The sequence below is a fragment of the Glycine soja genome, chromosome 18 (genome assembly GCF_004193775.1).
Source record: "Glycine soja cultivar W05 chromosome 18, ASM419377v2, whole genome shotgun sequence".
Taxonomy (NCBI): Eukaryota; Viridiplantae; Streptophyta; class Magnoliopsida; order Fabales; family Fabaceae; genus Glycine; species Glycine soja.
The window spans coordinates 6,254,441-6,273,584 of NC_041019.1; the positions used below are offsets into that span (position 1 = coordinate 6,254,441).

Below are 19,144 nucleotides of genomic sequence, written 5' to 3' on the forward strand. Positions count from 1 at the left end.
AAAATAAACAAAATTCTTCCATTTAAAAATTTGTATTAAATAAAACAATTAAATTTCGTTCATTTATAAAATTTAAAAGAGAGGAGAATAGGGAAGGGGGAAGAGAAGAATTTTGAAATTCTTAATTTTTAAAATAGAATTTAGAATTCTTGACTATTGATTTCTTTTTATACATTTTTTTAACTTTTAAATGATTTAAGTTTCCTTTTAAAACTATTAAATTTTAAATTTCACTTAATAAAATATCTATCGATAAATTTTAGTCAAAATAATTTTACTTTCCCTTTAAGATTACTTTCCCTTTTCTTTAAAATATTTCCAAATTCTAAAGACACCATTTTGTTAGACCTGGTCAATGGAATAACTTAAAAATAAAAAGATATTTAACCTATTTGATCTCTTTAAAATAAATTTCCAAATTTACAATTTATTGACAAAAACCTTAAGTCAAAAAAATAATCACAAATAATTTATAAGCTTAACAACTTAAAATATAAACAATTATTTGAAAATTTCAAAATAGTTCAATACAATTTGTACAATTCAACCTAATAATAAATAGAGCAATTTTATGATATCTTCAAAACATTTAAGAATTTCAACACTAGTATTATTAATAAACTCCCACTCCATTCTTTTTCTTAGTATCATGGTATATCCAACTTCATTTAACTATTGTTCCAAAAACAATTGTATCAAAATTCAGATTTTTTTCTTATCATAATTCATAAGAACTCTCTATTAATAACTAATAATATAAAAAAAGATACTGGTACATACACAAAGAGACAGACATCTATAAGTACCTAGGAGGCATGTCAGAACACAGAGAGAGAGAGAGCGTTGAAAGTTACAGGAGTTTGGAAATCTCTATGTCTATGATAGTTTCCATGAGCATGCTTTAATCTTCTCTCTGGTCACATTACAAAACGTAAAACAGACACAACAACACAACACAATACAAGCTGAGTTTCGTCATCATCACCGTCTTTTGATCCACCACACTGGAAAGTTAACAACTAGAAAGCGCTTTCGTGGGCCCCTCTTACAAGCTGGACGGTAAAGATAGATAACCATGCTTTTTCCTTTTTTTTTTTTGTTTTTTGTTTTGCCTTTTCTGAAGTCTTTTTCTGCACCAAACGCTGTTATCATCATTCCAATGCCATTTTACCCTCCAATATAAATGCCTCATTTTTTGCATTTGTCTTTCAGCCTTGGCTTGGCTTTTCAAATGGGAGGAATATCCAACTTTTTTGTTCTCTCTCTGTCTGTTCAACCATCACCATCAGCATTAGCATCACCTGTTAGCTCCTGAATCTGCTGTTGAGTCAAGGTATGAGTGTTTGATCTACCCTTCTGGTCAACTGAGTTTTCTTTGCTATTTGAATTTGTTTATGCTTTGTGTTTGATCGCAGTAGATCATCTTCTTTCTCTCCTTTTTGACTTGCATTGTTATTGCCTTTTGACTTTGTTTTCCCCAAGAAATGAATGGCCTTTGTGGTTGATGCTTGATGTGTTTGTTTCAGAGGCTTAAAAATGAGGACTTTGGGGTAGGCTCAGTTGTTGGTATTGACTGCTATAGTCATTTGTGGTCAGCTTTAGTGTTTTGTTGATTTTGGGAGTTAGGTGTCTGTTGGGCTAGTTTCTCCAAATATTTTCTGAAAATTTGAGGCATTTTTATTTGAGTCATTAGTTTAGATTTCCTGCTAGTGTTGGCTGTCTTCCCACTTGCCAGTAGATGCAGATGCTTTAATTTTAGAGCATGGATAATAGGGGGTGGGGGTTATAGAATGATTCAAATCTTAAAATTAAGCATCTTGCAATTCACTTGAAAAGTTATCAAGCTGATTAGTTGAATGAGATTTTTTTATATTTTTGTAAATTCTTGAGGTCTACGTGGAAAAATGTGTTTATCAATTCTTTAATTATTTTTCATCCTAGTTAATTCAGCAGCAAAATGGCATAGGTTAAACCTAACAGGTGTTGCAGAAACAAAATATGCATACTTTTCATGTCTTATGTACATTCTCCTTTGGAACAGTTCATAACCAAAATAATTAAAACTTTGTGTGATCTATTTTTTTGTCTTGCATTGGTTTATTTTCTTGATAGAATTAAATTCTTAATTAGTTGCACAGCATTATGTTGAGGAATTAATAGTCAAGTGACTGACATAGTTGCATACTGATACCAAGTTCTGCAGATTATGAACACAATAGATTTGATTATTATTCTTTAAGTGCAACCTTAGCTGTTTTAGATTAATTGCATAATGGTAGCATGTGTTTGCTTACCTTGATTTATTTATTATAGCACTGCTTCTGGATTATAGATGGGCTGACAAAAAACATAAGTAATTAATGTGTGCCCCCAAGTTTCATTCTACTTTCTCTGTTTGCTTAATCCATATGGATATATCTTAAACCTTACTAGATAAGTTTTAATAATATGCTCTGAAAAGTGCAATTGTATTAGTTAAATATGTCTCAGCTTCTGAGGACTAACATAGTTTAAATCTTGGATTGCAGAATAATCTAGTGTTGAGTTATTTTGGTGGAGTATTAGAGCCATAGACACAATGCCTACTGCCACTAAAGATATGGATTTCGCATTCCAAACTGCAGGAGCAAACCCGTATCCTTACAACCATTTTCTTTCAAATTGATTTATAGTTTGTGCTAGTATGTTGAATAGGTATTAGTTATTTTACGTTCAATTTTTTTCATGCTAAAGAAAATAGAATTGGTATTAATTTCTTATGACAAAGGCACCATAACGAATAGCTGGTTAACTTGAATTAGCCCATGTCCATTGACATGGGTTTCCTCGGCCATTGGTGAATGTCTTATTGATTATGTAGAAAAAATAAAGAATAGGATAGGAAACTGGGTTCTTGTATTCTAATAATGGTATATTTTAAGAATAGTTGATAAGCAGATAAAAATCTTGACCTTGAGACTTATTTCTTGAGTTTTATTTTTAAAGATGTCTCCTAGTTCTTCCAGATTTGTGTTTTAGCTGTACATTTTTTTATAAATGTATCACATTTCTTTGTTCAAATTTCTGTTTTGTACTTAGCTTAATGTTCTTAGAGGCTTAGAAGTTTGGTGTATTGAGAACCAGCGGTTGGTTTCGGTGTCAAAGTCAAGCCATGGAAAATTCTATACTGGAAGTGCATACTTAGTCTTGAATGTAAGATATTCCTCACTTTATTTCCTCATTGATCCTTTTAAATGCATGAAGAAGTTGATGGCTATATCTCCTCAGTTAAAATCCAAAATTTCAAAGATTATCTTCGTCATCTCTTCCTAGTTTTGCTATCCCTTTTTGAAATTGAATCCATTACTTCTGGAGCCACCTTCACCATAATGATGTTTTAGCAATTCCCTGTCAGTATGAGCTTTATTTTCATCTAAATTCTTTATACATACAATTGATCCAGACCTTTTTACGTGTTTGTGAAAACAGGCAGTCTTTCCAAAAATTGGCCCTCCTCAGTATGACATACATTACTGGTTGGGAAATGAAGCCAAGAAGGTTTGTATCCTTTCTTTTTTAATTGTCTTGTCATTTCCAATAAATTTCAACTAATAAGAGACTATGTTCAAAAGAGTGTGTTCCTAACATTTTTCATAGTGATAATAATTTATTACTGTTAATTTTCTGCAAGTCAAATTTTTTAGGCTGTATATACCCTTAGTCCATTTTCCCCAATTGGTTCCTTATTCTTTTTACTCACAACGTGGTGTGGTCCTCCATTTTCCTATAACATTTCTCGTCATGTTTACTGTAATCAATTGTTCTCTTATCTGAGAAGAGAGTGAAACTGTATAGAAATGTAATTTGCCCCATTGAGGGAATGTGAAACTGTAGTGACTAAATACTAATATATAGTTCCAAGATTTCCTCAATAAAACTTGCTTGATGTGTAATTTCTGTTTATCCAAAAGCAAAATAAAGACTAAGGGTGTGTATTTGTTTATCTAAAATTTGCTTGGTGATTTAAATGTGGTTAAATAGACCAAGGAAGGTAATAGGTATAATGGAACAAATATTTATTCACCACATTTGATTTAAAAGATACATTTACAAGTGAATATAGTTTTTAAATAAGTATGAATATTGAATTGTTGACTGTGATTAAACAGAATGATCAGCATTGTTTCACAGTCAAGTAAGTGTTTACAGGTAGACTCAAGCTTGGCATCAGACAAGGCACTTGAACTGGATGCAGCCTTAGGATCGTGTAGTGTTCAATACAGGGAAATTCAAGGCCAAGAATCGCAGAAGTTTCTGTCATACTTCAGACCTTGTCTTATACCCATTGAAGGAGTGTTTACTTCAAAGCAGGGGAACCTGAATGGTGAATACCATGTCAGCCTGTATACTTGCAAGGGAGACTATGTTGTTTACGTGAAAGAAGTGAGTTGTTTCTCAAGTTTGATAATTAACTGCTTCTGTTGTCTGATAGTGTGAATCTCCTCTCCAACTATTCCTCTTGATGAAAAATTTAGATATGGACTAGAACTTATTGTGTCTCCACTCTCCACATAATACTCTGATTTTCTAATTTTTTTGAAGGGGTTTTTTTACCAAGATTTTTATGAGGGGATAGAACAATGATTGATAACTTTTTTTTTATCAGCAAAAATACTAATATATTAGATATAAACAGCAGTACAAGAGGTACTGTACAAAATACACATCAGCACCACGATATGCAGAAGTATGGTAACCTAATTCAAGTTAATTAACAAGAATTAGGCTACCAAACATCTGACTGTAAACTTGGTATATAATTACCCAATACCTATAACATACTCCCCCCCTCATTACAAAAATCATCCCTGATATTACTGGACTAGTAATGGAAAGGTAAGTCAAATCCTTTTTCTAGGTTTCTAAACCATGTCCAGCAAAGAAATATAGCATCCTTCATCAATTTGTTGCCATTGAAAACATTTGAGAAAACAATCCTATTTCTATGGTGCCAAATGCTCCTAGTTAGGGATATCCAGCAACTCTGCCAACGCTGTCTCCTGATACCCGACAGCCTGCAAGAGGAATGTTGGAGGAAATGGTGCCTCGGATTTTGCGAGAGAGGTCCCACTGCATTTATCCAAGACAACGATTCCCACCATAGCGGCATGACCTTATCACATGAAAAGAATAAATGTGTTGCATCCTCTTCAAAATTCCTGCAAAATGGATATATACTGTCATTGATTTCCACATTTCTCCGACGTAAATTGGTCTTTGTAGGCAATCTGTCCCGAATTAGTCTCCAAGCAAAGAAAGCAGCTTTAGTTGGAATTTGGAGTTCCCATAAATCATTAAAGACTCTATGCTGATTCTCATCTACCATTTCCTTAACTAGCCAATTGTACGCACTTCCCACTGAGTAACTCCCACTTGGATCTCCCCTCCAGACCCACTTGTCATGTCTGTAAGGATGAATTGTGAGCCCTTCTATATCCTCCATAAACTTGGATGCTATATCTATTTCAGCATTGAAAAATAAGTGCCTCCCCAACCTCTGACATTGTTGGTTGTCCAGCACTCTTGGACAACTTTTCTGAATGTTTTATCTTGGAATCAACAATCCAAAACCCAGAAAGGTTTCGGTCCCTAATCAACAGTTGAGGATCTCAATAGGATTGGGCAATGATCTGAAAATTTTGCTATAGTATGAACTGAGTGCTTCCTTGTCATTTACTTACCTATTCATTCGATACAAGAAATCTGTCCAGTTTGCTTTTTGCTGTCACATTTGGTCTATACCAGGTGAATTTTCTCCCTACACAAGGCACAACTTCCACCTGTAAGTTTGCTATCCATTCATTGAATTCCTGCAAACTCCTTTCATCTTGCCCTCTATGACAGGTGCCCACTCTTTCAGATGATCTTCTAATGCTGTTAAAGTGACCTAAAATGTACCATAAGCCACCCATATTTGAGTTTCTTAGCTGTCTAATTTGCTCCCACAAAATTCTCTTCTGATTCAGATCACACAGCGAGTAGATGTTTATTATATTTACTTTTTCTCCATCAGCAACCCAAATTCCTTCCAAATAAATGAAATTACAGCCAATGTGCTTCCTCTCCAATCTAAAGGTTTTTTTGACTCCATAGGCATAAAATTCCACCTGCACTATTGCATGCTGGCTGCAGTTCCCAGCTAACATCCGCATCACCCCACAAGGCTTGGCATACAACCTTATCCACTTGTTCCTTCTTAGTCTCTTGTAGGCACAATATATCTATTCTTTCTCTCTTTACCATTTTTCTTATTGCTGCCCACTTCACCTCTCTCCCCAATTCCTTTATATTGTTAGGATATAATCTTCATGGGACATCCTCCCTATTTCCCAACTTTTGAACCACCTCCTTATCCCTTTCTTCTAGGCTGATCAACTTAGGCACCATTGATTCCTCCTTTTTCTGCAGATTACTGTTGATGGATCGACAAGTGCACCAATTCATCCTAAGTAGTAAAGTTAAAGCGGAAGTCCGAGTGTCGAATTCACATGGACTTTGTTTGTACTTAGGTAGATGAATATTTTATTAATAAAAGAAGTTAAAGAAAGTTGACTTGAAAAAGTTATGAGAAAAATAATAATTTAAATTGGTAGAAAATTAAATCAAATAAGAGAAGAAATTAAACAAGAATTTAAATTGATTAATTAAAGAGAAACACTACCCCTAAAACTTACCAGCAAATGAGTGATTAGGCCACAAACAATAATATTAAGCACAAGAAATAGATAGGAAGAAAAATTACAGTTGGCTGTCAGTGGGTTTCTCATTTAGCCTGCATTCCTTACATAGCCCGCTTCCCTTAATTAGTCTATTTTCCTGAATTAGTCTTGTTTTCCTTAGTTATCTCTGCTTTCTTGAATTATCCTGTTTTTTGGGCTTTATTTTACTTACTAAGCATCATTAATCCATCACTTTCAATATTCTCTGCACAAAAACTTAAATGGTGTTAATTTAATAATTATTTGCTCAAAAAGGAAGAATTAGGAGATAAAAATTACAAATTCCTATATAATTTAACCCTAAAATATACTCATAATTAACAGTTATCAATTATCAATTACTTCCAAAGTTTTTGCCATATCCCAGTTCAGTGCAACTTCCTTTACCTATTCACAGGTTGAGGATGTCTCCCCTATTACATGTTGTTCACTATTCTGTTCTTCCTATCCAGCCACTTCCTTCAGCCTGTTACCCCTCATCACTGATGATGATATATTACATATACGTGAGGCATTGGTATTTTTGTGTGTTGAATGTCCAGCTTTGAGGTCAGCTGTTTTGTTAAGTCCCATTTGCTTTTTACGTCCTTTATTTCTTGAGTATACTTGCCAAGTGTGAGCTGACCCATTTGATTTAACTTCCAAGTTGTCCTTTTCTCCTGCATTTGTTCCATTGTGGTTTTGAGTAGCAAGGCCCATTAAAGGGCTTTCAGCTTCCTCAAGAGCTTGTGACCCCCTCCACTTTAATTCAAAATTTGCTAACCTGGATGGCCCCCCTTCCTGCCCAATGTTTCCATTTATGTCAGTACTCTGATTTTTATCTTCCAAGGCCAATTCCTCTTTCCCCTTTTCTACCTTATTCCCTCCTGTCTCTTCCTCGTGATCTCTGACTGTCGTATGTTTCGTATCCTTGCCTCTAGACTGTAGTTGTTGAGTAGGTCTGCTTATACCACGGTTAACGTTCCCTGCTGTCTCACTTTATCCGCAGCTTTCGTCCCTATGCCTGGGTTGTTGTGGTTGTTGTGTTAGCACCCATAGGGTATTCCCTTGGGTCTAAGCGTGGGGCATTGTCCGTCGGAGAATTGCTTATCACGAGCAACACCTCCCAGTTTTCCGCCTCCTCCATTTTCATTGCTGATGTTCATTGGAAACTTGCTTTCTGATGACTCATTGGCCGCGGTTAATGGCAACCCCATTTTGCTCTCATTAGAGCTAATCTCCTCTGATGACCCCATCATGCTCCTCATATGCCATTTACAGGTGTTTGGACTGTAGCATGTCTCCTTTGCCATATGAATTGTATACTCCTCCCCATTAATTGAAGCTATTACAACGTGATGAATGGTAGGGTGTCATGGTGTTTTAATTAATACCCGAGCCCTATCCAGCTGCTGAAGTTCGCCAACCTCATCATCCACCTCCACTACTTCCCCTACCGCAGGCACATTCTTCTTAATATTCTCCTTGTCCCATGCGTGTAGTGGGATTCCCCAACACTGAATCCACACCAGTCTATATCCCGTCCTCATGCTTGGGTTCTATTTCTCCAACGAGAAGAATAAGGTCATTCCATTCACAGCTCCCTTCCTACACATTTCTTTAGCTCTTGTATCAGTGAGTCCCAACAATAATACCATATCATCACCTAGGTATTTAGGAGTGATATCTTCTCCTCCAACCCACATGATTTGATCTTCCATTTTATCGAATAGCACCAAGTTCCTTAATCTTCCAACCCACGCATTATAGTACCATTTATTTTCCTCTATGGGTATACTCGGCTGCAGCGTCGAATGAGAGATTGATCTCGTTGGAGTCACATGCCTTGGAAAACATCTCCTCTCCATGTTGTTGTTTCCTTTCGCGTACGAGACTGGGGATTGCATTCGTTGTGGATGTTGCTTTAGTAGTCCTCTGTTCTTGAACGTGTGTTCTGTTTCCTTTTTGCCTTGTTGCTGCTCATCCTCTGCTACCTTGTCCATGACTAACCCTACCTTGTGCTTCATGTCTATGATAGATTCGTCGTTTATCACTGGCTCCCTTCCATGCTTTGGGAGATTGGCATGCAGTTTCAAATCCCCAATAACCATGTTGTCCAACTGACATTCAAGCATCCCCACTTCCTCCACTCCCTTGAATCTAACAAAGCCATACTTCCGACCACTTCTGTTTTTTTTCTTCGCAATGAAGACCTCTCTCACATCCTCCCATTTCTTAAAATTCAAACCACAGATCCTTCTCACCCATCTCCTTTGGAAATCTTGTGAAATAGAAGGAGCGAACGTCCGGTGCATCCCTCCAATTTGTCCTTCCGTGTTCCTGTAGTTGTGCCGCCAATGTCACCGCTGATTGTTGGCCATACCTATTCTCAGTGTAGTTACATCGGGATCCCTCTCTCACCCACACTATGTTTCTCTCTCTCACCCACTCTTTGTTTCTTTCTCTCTCTCATCTCCCTGTTTTTTCAGAATACTAGTCAAGGTGCCTTGCTGCATTCCCTGACCCACAAGGTTTCTTGGTATGCATCTTTCCCCACTCCTTTAAGATCTTCAATCCTTTTCTGCATTTGAAGTAAAGATATAAAGTTTGGAGGAAACTCTACATCCTTCACATATCAAAAGGAAACATGTCACTCCTAAGACATACATGCAACCAAGTAATTCAAGGGATGATTGATAGCTTTAGATGATAATATTAATGATCATACCGAGCTTATACATGTTGGTTTCCAGACATCTTTGCTTTCAGAATATCTGTTGCTTGACTTTTCACATGCATTTGTTATAATACTTTGCCTACATGTCTTTATGTTTAACTGGAATTTGATTAGTATAACTTGTCTAATCAAATATGTATTCGTTAGGTGCCATTTCTGAGGTCATCGTTGAATCATGAAGATGTATTCATTCTTGACACTGCCTTAAAAATCTTCCTCTTCAGTGGGTGCAACTCTACCATTCAAGAAAGAGCCAAAGCTTTGGAGGTTGTTCAGTATATCAAGGAGAATAAGCATGGTGGAAAATGCGAAGTGGCAACAATAGGTTTGAATATCCACTACTTTTTTTTGGTACTTATTCCTGTTTTGTGAGGGAAAGATGTTGCAAATTATAATTGTAATATTGTTGTAGAGGATGGAAAATTTGTTGGTGATTCTGATGTGGGTGAATTCTGGAGTTTATTTGGTGGTTATGCTCCCATTCCTCGAGATTCGCCTTCTGTTCAGGAATCTGAGGCTCCTCCTGTAAAGCTATTTTGGTGAGGTTCATACATCTGTGTGCATAATGTTTGTGTGTTGATGAACCATACTTGCAGAACCTTATTTCTATGTTGAACATACAAGTTTGTTTTGGATCAATAATTAACCGATTCATATTGATAGTTCAATAGTCAACTTAATAGCATCACAGTTTATTGACTAACCCGAATTATTTTATTAGTTGGTTTAAATGGAAGGCATTATGCTTCAGGGACGTGTGAAGGAGAAATAGTAAAAATGAACTTTGCTTACTTCAAGAAATGTTAGTCTTAGCTAAAGAGTGGTTGTTTTCACATCTCAACAGGATAAATTTACAGGGAAAACTTTGTGAAACTGGAAGCAATGCTTTCAGCAAAGAAATGCTTGAGACAGACAAGTGTTATATGTTGGACTGTGATGGTGAGATTTTTGTCTGGATGGGAAGGCAGACTTTATTGACAGAAAGAAGAACAACAATCAGAGCTGTAGAAGTAAATACTCTCTTGAAGTTTCCTTTTGTTTCATAGAAACTGAACTTCAGTATATCCTAACTTCCTAATGCATGTTGTCAATTGTGCTTGTCCACAAGCATTGCATTGAGGGCATTGCCTGTGCTCACTATTATGTCCATTTACTAGGAATTTGTCAGAAATGAAGGCAGATCAAACAAGACTCATTTGACATTTTTATCAGAAGGATTGGAAAGTACCATCTTTCGGTCTTACTTTACTAATTGGCCTAAAACAGTGGAGCCTAGGCTTTATGAGGAAGGCAAAGAAAAAGTGGCAGGTTTAGTATCTTAAACATATTACTTGTGTTTAAGAAGTGTGCAATTAGTGTGTCTTCTATTACTCTTTTCTTTATATTTGTTTTTTCTGCCTCAGCCATATTCAAGCACCAGGGTTATGAGGTGAAAGAGCTTCCTGAAGAAGACAATGAGCCATCTATAGATTGCAGTGGCACAATAAAAGTATCTTCTTGCTCATAACCTGGCTGTTTCTTGTTGTCCAGTGATTATATTTATCTTTCCCTGTGTTGTCTGTTAACTGAATACTGCAATTTCAGGTTTGGCGGGTGGATGGTGATGAATTGTCCCTTCTTTCAGTTGCAGAACTGACAAAGCTTTACAGTGGAGATTGCTATATAGTACAGTATACATTTCTGGGAAATGGAAGGGATGAGACACTATTTTATGCTTGGCTTGGCTCCAAATGTGTAATGGTAGGCACTAGTCAAGGTTTTCTGTCTTCCACTTGGTAGTTTTTTAACTTGTAATTCTTACAAATGGATTAAACTGTCATTTAAGATCATAACTACACAAATCAAGCTTTTTCCCACTAGGTGAAGCTGATTGCATGGATCAAAACAACCCGTTCAACATGTTTGTTGTGCATCATATCTATACACAAATCATTGACCTCTAAACACTTCTTAATGATTTCTACTATATTGTTTTCTTGGTCTCCCTCTATCTCTAATAATATGGCTTTCTCTATTTTATCTAGTCATTATAGGTCTTCTCCATGCATGCCCAAATCACTTAAATCAAGACTATACCATTTTTTCTACAATGTGTTACTCTAAGGTCCCCAAATTTCTCTCTAATTCATTTATTCCTTTTTGGGTTAAAGTGTGGTGTCAAGTTTCCTTATGTGGTTGTTCATGACTCATTAGTGTAAATCTCCCCAGTGTTTACTCCCCTCAATTGTCCAACAATTGGTATCAGATCTGATGGTTCGACTTGGTGACCTGCTCAGACGAGTAAGATGGCGAAAATGGATCCTTAGTCTGGAGATCCCTTGTATCGAAAGTCTTCCTGGTGGTGGGTCCCATGGGTGGAGCGGCGGTGCAAGTACCTAGAGCATGTGGGCTCTAATGGCTACCATGAAATACTCGTGGATGATAATGACTTTCACTCGAGGGGAAGGCTATCATGTGGAAGAGACTCACACTTGAAGAGAAAATTGTTGGAATACAAGTGTGAGGTGAAATCCCACATTGAGTAAAAGTGAAAAAGTTGAGCACCATATAAATGAGGAGTAGACCCATAAACTTGAGCCTTAAGGTTTTGAGTTAAAGTGTGGTGTCAATATATTATGTTTATATTCTCTTTTTGTGTTTCTAACGACCAACATCCATTCAATTCCATATTACAGTGCAAGTTTTATAGCTGTGGGGTAAAATTTTCTTATAAGCTTGGGCCTTTCCTTTTTGTCATAGATAACAATTAAGACACTCCTCCAGTTTACCCTGCTTGATTCTTATGGTTTACATCCCTCTTTATTTCTCCATCGTTTTGTATGATGGGCCCAAGATGCTTAAACTGATTTACTTGTGGTAAGGTACAGTCTCTAAGATTCATTTACAAGATAAGATCACTGTGCCTCTTGCAAAACTTATATATTTCCTATACCCTGTCTTTTACTTAAACAAAAGTAAGCTAGTCTCCACATCTATATCTTCCCATTTATTTTCTCTATCGGCTCTCCAACTCGGACTATATCATCCTAAAATGCATGCACTGAGGCACTGACTCTTACATATGCTCAGCAAGCACATCCAAGACCAGAGCAAAATGCTAGGAGCTCAAAATTGACCCTTAACAGAATTTAGCTAATCCTTTGACAACCCTTAATGCAAAGCTATAGTTGTATGAAAAACTGTTATGATCAGAAAAGTATAATAGGATAGTCTAATATCCTCTGTTTAGATTACTGACCATGGCATCTTACTTAGTATTGAAATTTATAGAAAAAAATTGTAAATCATTTCCAGAAGTTATCTAAAATTCTCAAATCTGTCTTTTCCATGTTGTACTCAGTTCTTCAACTTCTGCAACAATGATAAACTTTTAATCTCATCTTTTTGAAATAGGCTTAGTTGCTGGTAATAGTTCCTAACACAAATTGCCCTTTGGTTCTATAATTTTGGCCTGCAGGAGGATAAAGCAGCTGCCATTTCCCACATGAGTACTATGGCCGATTCAATCAGAACTAATCCTGTTATGGTTAGTGCGGTTCTTGCTCTGCTAACTCTTTCATCATGTGCTGATTGAATGTGTACAATAATCATATTATAGTTTTGGGAAATATGTTTACAATTTTTATCACTCAACAGGTGCGAGTTCCCTATTGCTACATTCTGCATCTTGAGTACATTCATATAAAAGACATATAAGTTTCCTGCATATTACTATGCCTAATATATTCAATGTACATCGAATGTCTGTTCAGGCTCAAATCCATGAGGGTAAGGAACCAGCTCAGTTTTTCTCAATACTTCAGAGATTAATCATATTGAAGGTATGTTCCCAATAGAATCTCATTTTTAAGTTGTGTTTAATATTAAAAAAAAAGTCACAAAGTCACGAGCTCCAAATTCTTCATTTTTTCCTCTTGTAAGGGGGGAAACAGTTCAGGATATAGGAAGTTTATAGAAGAAAAAGGTATAGTGGATGAAACATACAATGAAAACCTGGTTGCTTTGTTTCGGGTACAAGGTACAAGTCCAGATAATATGCAGGCCATCCAAGTTGATCAAGTAAGTTTCAATGATTCTGACTTTATCCATAGTGGAGCCCTTTTTAATATATCTTATCTCTAATTACCAGAAAAATGGATAGCAATTATCAAGGCTTTCAAGCATAGCTATTGAATCCTTTTTTATCTTCTAAATTTCATTACTAACTATTTCAATATCTTGTTCATATTGAATATGGACTAAAATACTAGGCACTTAAGTCCAACCTATTGTGCTGTATTAATGCTGGTCTATTGGCTGATATATATGTTGGCTGGAACCAAAATAAAATTATAATCAGAATAATTATTTTTCCATCTGTTGTGCTCGAAACGGTAACTTTGAAACACACTTTGTTTGTATCCTGTTTTATTTTTTATGTATAATTTTATATTTTTTGTTTGCATGTAATGACCATGTATTTTAAATTGTTATAGGTTTCAACCTCCCTGAATTCATCCTATTGCTACATTCTGCAAAGTAAAGCATCTATCTATACTTGGATTGGGAGCCTATCTTCAGCTAGAGACCATAATCTCCTTGATAGAATGGTGGAACTATCTAATGTATGTCATTGCAATTGACATATGGTGTTGGAAATGTTTATCTAAATGACAGTCACCGCAAAGGAAGCATTTAATAATGAGTTTTCATTTGGATTTATATTAAATTATAAGACAGTTCATTACTGCCTTCTATTTGAAATATTTCTTCTAGTGGTGTTAACTTGTATCTCATTCCTTGATGCAATCTGCAGCCAACATGGCTACCTGTTTCTGTGAGGGAAGGGAATGAGCCTGATATTTTCTGGGATGCTCTCAGTGGAAAAGCAGAGTATCCAAAGGGCAAAGAAATTCAAGGATTCATAGATGACCCACATTTGTTTGCATTAAAAATAACGAGAGGTAAGAAAAGCACCCTTTTAAGAAAAGTAATCTAGATCTCACTTGGTTTAGAACTATCCTGGGTGAAATGACAGGGAAAGCATGTCTAATTGATGGTTCTGTTTCTCACGCTCATTTGTTGGAATTTCAACTCAGGAGACTTCAAGGTATATTTCTTCTACAATTTGAATCTGATCATGTCACATGTAATAAATAATTATATGAATACCTAATATTATTGCTGAGGAAGACTGAGATAAAACTCACCATGAATAGCATCTCTAACAAGAGAAGTGCTAGCAACACACTCTCTAATAACTCCTCTTGACACACACTAGTGGGACCTACAAAAAATTGTGATTTTCAATAAATTTCAGCCAATCATAAAGATTATGTTGTTATCATTTCTTTTCTAACAATCATTAAAACTATCTGATTGAAATGCAAATAGAATCATTAGAACTAAGGTCTTTTTTTTTTCCTCATAAAATCTATGAACTTTGTTTTTGTTAAAAAATTATTGTGCGCGCAAGCGCATACATACACACATTATTTTAATGTGATTAATGATGGCCTTGATATAATATTTCAGGTCAAAGAGATATACAACTATACACAGGATGACTTAATAACTGAAGATGTTTTATTGCTTGATTGCCAAAGAGAGATTTATGTGTGGGTTGGTTTACATTCGGCTGTCAAATCAAAACAAGAAGCTCTTAATCTTGGCCTGGTATCTATATTGAACTCACTGATAGCTTTTACGCTAATTGTCACACCATGATGTTTTCACACATACACATTTGAATCAATATGTCATTTCACTTTTATATGGTCTTCATTTAGTCATTCCTTTTCAATACTTCGCTCACATTTGAATTCTCACCATTAACATATGTTATAATTACTTTGTACTTCTACTATTTATTTTTTCTTGCATGAGTGGATCTCAACCACAGCCCCTAGAACTCTTTGCCAATGCATCCAAGTGCTTCATGAAAATGCCTCTATACTATACAAGGAGTCATTGTTTATACATCTAATTCTTGAAGAGCCAAGTTTGATAGTTGTTTCTCCATTATTCATTATTCACTAATTATTTGACAGTCTCATCTTAGGAACTAGTTCTTATTCATCTATAAAATGAGTCATGTGATCAAACTCTACGGTTTTAATGTTACATGGACTTACTGTTTCATGCCATATGTTTTTCTTACAATGGAAATTGTAATGAGCAGAAATTTCTGGAAATGGATGTCCTTGTTGAAGGCCTATCCCTGAACATCCCTATTTATATTGTAACGGAAGGTCATGAGCCACCTTTTTTCACTCGTTTCTTTTCATGGGATCACTCAAAAGAAAATGTAAGTCTTCTCCCTTCAAAGTTATAAATATTGATCATAATACTATGATGACTTATTTTAGGAAGTTCTCAACTTTTCATTGGGAGAGTGGTGGAGCATTATAGGGACTTGAGGCCATCCCCTGCCCCCACCTTCCCCAAAAATACAGATTGATTGCCGAACTCTGCAAGAAAATTGTTATATATACCGATGTTGATTTGCCTTTCAAAAAAAATACCGATGTTGATTTACCTATAAATGTAGTTTTCTGTTATCATTTTCATTTATTCTCTTATGTACATAATGCTTTCTTCTGCATGCCTGTTTTTTAAACTCAGATAATTTATATTCTGGCAAGTAGATAAAATTTTGCATTTATTATGTACAACTTTATTCAAAGAATTGGATGTACAGTAAAAGAGGAAGTTTTGAAATTTGACACAGGACATGGAAACTTGTTTGTCTCTTTATGCTTTGATGAAAATGTCACAGATATATAATTCCATGTTTTTTATATCCTATGATGGCAAATAAATTATTTGTTTGAATGACCCTACTCTGTTTTTCAAGTGTTGCAAGATACTCGTTCTGTTCTCATTGTTCTTGTTTTCCACTTATATTCTAGGCTGTTTCTGTTTCTTATGAATTCGGCCACATATTTGTGCTCTTCTGCTGGAAATGTATATAATTAGTTTAACATGTTAAGTGAAGTTTAATTTGATATGATTTTGTATTCCTGAGTAATGGGAATATTTAAGATTGTTTGCTACCTTCTCCTTCCTTTCTTTCAACATGCTATACTACATACAAGAAATTTTGAGGGGGATTTGGCACCTTTCTTGCATTACATGCCTTGATTGTATTTGTCACCCATCTTATAAACTATTTTGAATGAATTGTTGTAGATTTTTGGTAACTCATTCGAGAGAAAGCTTGCAATTCTGAAAGGAAAACCAAAATCTCTAGAGGTACGTGACTTGGTAGTATTAGAGTTATTATACTGATTTTTCTGGAAGGTTTGGGTCTTGTTATGATAACTTAAATAATAATTTCAGAATGTTTTCAGCTCTGATCCTTTACTTTGTCTTTGTCTTCTTTTTCTTTATTCAGGGACATAATAGAACCCCATTGAAAGCAAACTCCAGGCCTTCTACTCCTGATGGTCACGGAAGCATTTCTGTTTTCTCCAATGGACGTGGAAGAAGTAGTTCACCTATACCTAGTAGTGCAGGCTCAGATCTTAGGCAATCAGGTGATAGGAGTCTTTCTAGCTCTACTCCAGTTGTCAAGAAGCTCTTCGAAGGATCTCCTTCCCAGAGTAGTGCTGGTAATAAGAATCCCTCTCATCAATTAATGATGTGAAATTTATTTAGTTGGATAGTTAGTCAATATGTCAATGCGTTCCTCTTTACTACTCTAAAGTTTGTATAGTTGGATAATGGATATCATATCCCCCCGTTCTTTAATTTGATGAATTACTACTCAAATGTCCAACATATTCCCCCAAATTATAGTGAAGGCCAGTCAATGATCCTGTTCAATAAAGTTTAGGCTGAAATTTGAACCACTAAAAAATTGGAAAGGAATGCGAAGTACTCAAGTGTCACAATATAGTATTATGCCATTTCTCTTATATTCATTCAATTTTTCATCCTTTTTCTTGCTATTTTTTTCTCACTGTTTTTTCTGTATCCTAGGAAAAACAATGCCACAGTCTGGTTCTCCAGCAACAGAACTGAGCTCATCTGATGAGACCGCGAGTTTCCCTCAGAAGGATAGAAATGTGGATGGTGAGAATACGGCAATATACCCCTATGAGCGCCTGAGAGTGGTTTCTGCTAATCCAGTAACTGGCATCGATTTGACAAAAAGAGAGGTACTGTCTGAACTCACTCAACAGTCTTGCTAGCATCTTCACCTTGCTTTTTCTTGGTCTTGGAGGATCAATTTGAAAGGCTATTTAATGAATTTGTCTATATATTATGCTGAACTTTTATTATGAGCTATAGATAGGCATTCACTCTTTTCCTGATAGAAAATTGACTGGAATCTACACATTGTGATGAATCTAGGTATATTTATCTAATGAAGAGTTCCGCGAGAAGTTTGGAATGCCAAAATCTGCTTTCTATAAGCTTCCTAGATGGAAACAAAACAAACTGAAGATGTCTCTGGATCTATTTTAGAGCAAGGCCAACTAATGGCTGTGTTTTGTTTTGTGGCACTGTATTACAACATTTTAGGATGATACAAATTTTACCTCATTTGTGTATTAAGCGTTTGAGCTTGAGCTGCTCCCCTTTTTGTGAAATACGAGTCATATAGTATTTGACCAACTTACTACATATTTATCTTTTCATTTGATCTCATAATGTAATATTATGAAGAGGATGCTTTTGGCGCATGCAAGTGGAATTATGTTCTGTTTTTTGCTTGAAAGAAAAACATAGTATAGAGTTTTTCTTCCAAATGCTCAAACAAACTTGTAGTGGAGTTGAAAATCTTTCACAGGGTTGATTGAATATGTGTTATGATAAGGGGAAAAAAAGGCTGCCAGAATTCATTAGTGCATGTATTTAAACAAAGGATGTGCATATGTGAAAGATAGACCATGTATATCATGCATGTTCCGCTTGGTTACGAAGGAGTTGAAAGCTGTTGGATTGAATGATCCCAACTTGTAGTTTCTCTCGAATTAGATGACCGTCCGGTTCTATATACTTGGTTCTCATGAAAAGTTGGATTGTGGACAACTTGAATTGCTGAGAGATTATCACAATATAGGAAAACTGGACGATTAATGAATAATCAGATTTTGATAGTTTATATCCCAAATAAATAAATAAGGGTAGAAGTCAGTTTAAAGCACCAAATTCTACAGGCTTCTTTTAAGCCATATATATAAAGAGACTTTTGTAGTTTGCAAATTGATTGTCATAGGTTGCTTTAAATCCTTGAGGAATTGGTCATGTAGATCTCTTCATATAGGTCAGCATATAAGAAGGCCGATTATGAGTTGCTGTAAGGGTCAAGACAAATTTCACAGTTGTGATTTTTACCATGGGAGATTTTGTTTTCTTTTTCATTTTTTGCATAGTCCCTTCATTCGAGTTGAGTAAATCTTTTGGTCACAAGTCTGGCCTTTTATCTTGCGATAATACCACCCGAATTTTGTTTGATTTTGCATATCCATTTACAAATTATAACTTTCTTGTTGGGAGGCAATTAAGTTGATGATAGTCAAGTATTGTTTTTAAGGCCTAATCCTTGACAGGCCTCCTAGCATATCCCGCTCGAATATTAATTACAAAGTTTGAGTATGATGTTACAGGTCAATTTTTAAGGCCTAACCTTGACAGGTCGCCTAGCATATTTCCACCTTTATAGGCTTTTAAGTAGGAAAAA

The 19,144-nt window shown here is 35.6% G+C and overlaps 1 protein-coding gene across 2 annotated transcripts; it reads left to right on the forward strand.

The window, feature by feature from the left end:
- The first annotated feature begins 826 nt into the window (after positions 1 to 826).
- On the forward strand, positions 827 to 18,163 carry LOC114396484 (villin-1-like). Of its 2 annotated transcripts, XM_028358491.1 has the most exons (24): positions 827 to 1,059; positions 1,213 to 1,333; positions 2,529 to 2,634; positions 3,093 to 3,192; positions 3,469 to 3,537; positions 4,189 to 4,422; positions 9,622 to 9,799; positions 9,887 to 10,013; positions 10,319 to 10,484; positions 10,632 to 10,782; positions 10,878 to 10,963; positions 11,059 to 11,214; positions 12,932 to 13,000; positions 13,227 to 13,295; positions 13,396 to 13,533; positions 13,950 to 14,078; positions 14,270 to 14,417; positions 14,553 to 14,563; positions 14,989 to 15,129; positions 15,635 to 15,760; positions 16,645 to 16,707; positions 16,850 to 17,066; positions 17,437 to 17,615; positions 17,812 to 18,163. In XM_028358491.1, exons 3-24 carry the CDS (start codon positions 2,579 to 2,581, stop codon positions 17,923 to 17,925), a joined length of 2,727 nt encoding a protein of 908 aa, XP_028214292.1. In that variant the 5' UTR covers positions 827 to 1,059; positions 1,213 to 1,333; positions 2,529 to 2,578; the 3' UTR covers positions 17,926 to 18,163. The 2 variants fall into 2 exon arrangements, with proteins under 2 accessions (XP_028214292.1, XP_028214293.1); XM_028358492.1 differs by lacking the exons at positions 827 to 1,059; positions 1,213 to 1,333 and adding an exon at positions 1,417 to 1,550.
- The last annotated feature ends 981 nt before the right edge of the window (positions 18,164 to 19,144 follow it).